Here is a 1,349-nt window from a genome sequence, read left to right on the forward strand (position 1 = left end):
CCCAGCCTGACATCATGGCTCGGTATAGTGACTTTGCTGACAGCGTTAAACACCAAAGGTACTTGGAGTTGGCCATGGTCTTTGATCATGATAGATATCTGTATTTGAATTCCAATCTTAGTCAAGCAATAGATGATGCCATTCTTATGGCTGGGGTGATAGATACTTACTATCAAGAGATCAGTCTGAGAATACATCTAAAAGGTGTTGAAGTATGGACGACTACAAACAAAGTAAGACTTTCATATGATAAAATAGTTTCGGCTTTAACCCAGTTTAGGGCATACAGAACACATGCCCTAAATTCTAAGATCCCGGCAGACTGGGAACACATATACATTCAAGGAAACTTTACCGATCACAATTCATGGCACTGGGGGAAAGTGTGTGGTAAGCAGTTTGTCGGATCTGGAAGTGTTATTATAGATAGGGATCTCCTTTTACCTGCCATTTGGACTACTCATGAAATAGGCCATAGTGTGGGAATGGAGCATGACACGCAGTACTGCCAATGTAGGGGGCAGCACAGTTGCATCATGGGCACCGGACGCACTGGGTTTAGTAATTGTAGCTACAACGATTATATAAACTACGTACGTCAAAAAGCAACATGTCTGACTGACATCCCAGGACTAGGGTTTGTGGTTAAGAAATGCGGAAACAAAATTGTGGAAGACAATGAGGAATGTGACTGCGGTTCGAGAGAGGACTGTGAAAAAGACCATTGTTGCGAACCAGATTGTAAATTCAAACAGGGTGCCACGTGTAGCACGGGACTTTGCTGCCACAAATGTCACTTTCGTCCATCTGGGTACATGTGTCGGGAGGAAGAAAACGAATGTGACCTTGCAGAGTACTGCAATGGGACCTCGAGCTTCTGCCCAAATGACATGTATAAGCACGATGGCACCCCGTGCAAGTATGACGCCCGTTGTTTCCAGAAGGGGTGCTGGTCCGCATATGTGCAGTGCCAGCGCATTTTTGGATCTGATGCCAGGGAGGCTCCAGATCAGTGCTACGAAGCAGTTAATTTAATAGGGGATCAATATGGCAACTGTGGTATCATTGCAGTCGCTCAGTATGAAAAGTGTACCAAGCAGAATTCCTTATGTGGCCGACTGCAGTGTATAAATGTCCCAACCCTCCCTGACATGCCAGATCACATGAGTGTGGTTTCTACTCATCTGCAGAATGAAAATCTGTTGTGCTGGGGCCTAGGCTACCATCCGGCCATGGTATCCATGGGGATTCCTGACTTGGGTGTAATCCATGATGGCACCTCCTGTGGCAAGGGCCAGATGTGCTGGAACAGAACTTGTGTGGATACTTCCATCCTGAAGATTGACTGC

General features: G+C 46.0%; 1 protein-coding gene across 1 annotated transcript; it reads left to right on the plus strand.

Moving 5' to 3' along the window:
• Window positions 1-14: 14 nt before the first annotated feature.
• Window positions 15-1,346, plus strand: LOC102753197 (disintegrin and metalloproteinase domain-containing protein 30-like; the record flags this gene model as incomplete). Its single annotated transcript, XM_006777756.1, has 1 exon — window positions 15-1,346. A coding segment is annotated over exon 1 (1,332 nt), but the record flags the coding sequence as incomplete, so codon positions are not given.
• Between the last annotated feature and the right edge of the window lie 3 nt (window positions 1,347-1,349).

The sequence above is a fragment of the Myotis davidii genome, unplaced genomic scaffold (genome assembly GCF_000327345.1).
Source record: "Myotis davidii unplaced genomic scaffold, ASM32734v1 C63940177, whole genome shotgun sequence".
In the NCBI taxonomy this organism is placed as follows: domain Eukaryota; kingdom Metazoa; phylum Chordata; class Mammalia; order Chiroptera; family Vespertilionidae; genus Myotis; species Myotis davidii.